Source organism: Crocodylus porosus, unplaced genomic scaffold (genome assembly GCF_001723895.1).
Source record: "Crocodylus porosus isolate Cpor-Errol unplaced genomic scaffold, CroPor_comp1, whole genome shotgun sequence".
Lineage (NCBI taxonomy): Eukaryota > Metazoa > Chordata > Crocodylia > Crocodylidae > Crocodylus > Crocodylus porosus.
Window position 1 is genome coordinate 106,091,391 of NW_017728906.1, and position 1,944 is coordinate 106,093,334.

The following is a 1,944-nucleotide window of genomic DNA, read 5'->3' on the forward strand; positions in this document are numbered from 1 at the left end:
ATCTTCAAGAGGAGACTGGATAGGCACCTGGCTGGGGTCTTGTGACCCCTGCCACCCCCAGTGCTCCTTCCTGCCCATGGCAGGGTGTCAGACTACATGATCTGTCTAGATCCCTTCCGACTCATTGATTCTATGATTCTATGAAATAACATTAAAATTAAAATCTAACCATCAAAAATAGAAATGATTGAATGACTGAAAGTTGTTCTTGATTGGCCGCCTTATTTATCTGAATTGTAATGCAGTCTTTGTTAATGCACACTTTTTAAATAGGTAGATGCTATTTAAAATTCTAATAACTTTACTTTTTATTCAGGGATTATACTTTGTATTGTAGACGCTGACCCTGCTAACAGTTGTAGTTAAGATGCTGAAAGTTAGTGAGAATTCTCCTCCATAATATTAAGTGCATACGTAAGTAACAGAGGAACAGCAGTTTTTGATATTGAAATAAAAAAAGATGGTAGTTGTTGGTACTTGGCAAAATAGATCACATATTGAAGTCCTTTTAAAGCTTTTATCTAATTCAGTTAAACAACAGAATAAATACATGTAAATTAGCCCAAGTTTATTTATTTATGGCTATATGCTAGGGTAAGGTTTCAAACCATCAGAGGAAGACAGCTCAGTAGAAGTAATGGGGAAAAATAATCCGTTTTAGGATGGAGCTCTATAACTTTGCAAACAGCATTTTGCAAAGTGCATGTCTTTGATGCCAGAGCACTAGATTCAATGATCCAACGTATCTGTTTGAGTCCAATGTTGCAAAGTTTCCATTATCAGGTCACACAACAAAGAGAAATATTTATGCAGTGTTTCTACTAGAAAGAATATCTGGATGATTTAAACAAATATAAGGTGAGTTTAAATATATAATTTTGCTACTAAAATTATCTAGGAAATGTTGCAGTAAATATTTTTGTATGTTAGAATTTATGAACCAATAAATATTACAGTCTTACTTCACTTCTCTGTGATGCACAAAATTGAGGCCATCCCTGGTTGATGAAAACATCAGATATCTCGCCTCTGCTTATATTAATATAGTTTTTGTTATATAGAAATTCTAAATATCAGGCTATGCAGGTGATAGTCACTTGGGTGTGTTTTTCTTTCTTAAACAGAGCGCAAAAGATGAATCACTCAGTTTGCCTACTGCAAATCCTGTAGTAACACCACAAAAATCAGGAAACACATTGGATAACAGCCTTCACAAAGATCTGTTTGGTGTTATTTCTGGCATTGGTAATATATTTTTAAGTCCTTGCTAGTTTAATTTTGTTTTCCTGTATTAAAAAGAAATGTTGTGAAGGCATGTAGATCTTGTTATGAAAGATAAAGTTTGAACTTGGTAAAAGTCTTTATTGACTTCCCCCCACACATTGTTTTGTTTCTATTGCTTTGCAAAAAAAGAGTTGGGGATAATCATGGTTGGGCAAAAGAATACCTCAGTTTATAAGAGAGTATCCAAAGGATTGCTGTTGGTGGTGGCTGCATAGTAATAGGGATTTCAACTTACTAGCTCTGAAACTGGGCAGAACCTTTTTTTCTAAGTTGCTCAGCATTTTCTCTAGCAGTCCAACTACCTCCCTGCATGTGACTGTTTTGCTTGAACAAATCTAATTGGAAAAAGAACAAATTAGAAATGAAATTAGTAATCTGATGCAGAATAAGAAAAGAACTTGAGCTAAGTCAGGTGCCAAGTCATTCACCTAAATTTGTTATTGCAAGGTAAAATGGGATAGACATTTGCTGCATATCAGCTGCTATTTACTTAGCCATCGTCAGTAGATGAAAGCTAAATGGTGGTAGTGTCACTCTTAAGTCCTGTTCTAGTAACTAGTTTGTATGCACTTGCTTCCCTTTTAGAAAACTTCAGTGAGTCCTTGTAGTTATATTTTATAAATAAAAATTGAAACTGCTCATAATATCATCAGCAGAACA

The 1,944-nt window shown here is 34.7% G+C and overlaps 1 protein-coding gene across 1 annotated transcript in view; it reads left to right on the forward strand.

The window, feature by feature from the left end:
- DOCK9 (dedicator of cytokinesis 9) overlaps positions 1-1,304 on the forward strand; it is a 72,255-nt gene extending 70,951 nt beyond the window's left edge. The window contains exon 32 of the mRNA XM_019528493.1: positions 1,125-1,304. Within this exon, the coding sequence (XP_019384038.1) occupies positions 1,125-1,271 (147 nt within the window). The 3' untranslated portion in view covers positions 1,272-1,304. The remainder of the gene's footprint in view (positions 1-1,124) is intronic.
- Positions 1,305-1,944: the final 640 nt, after the last annotated feature.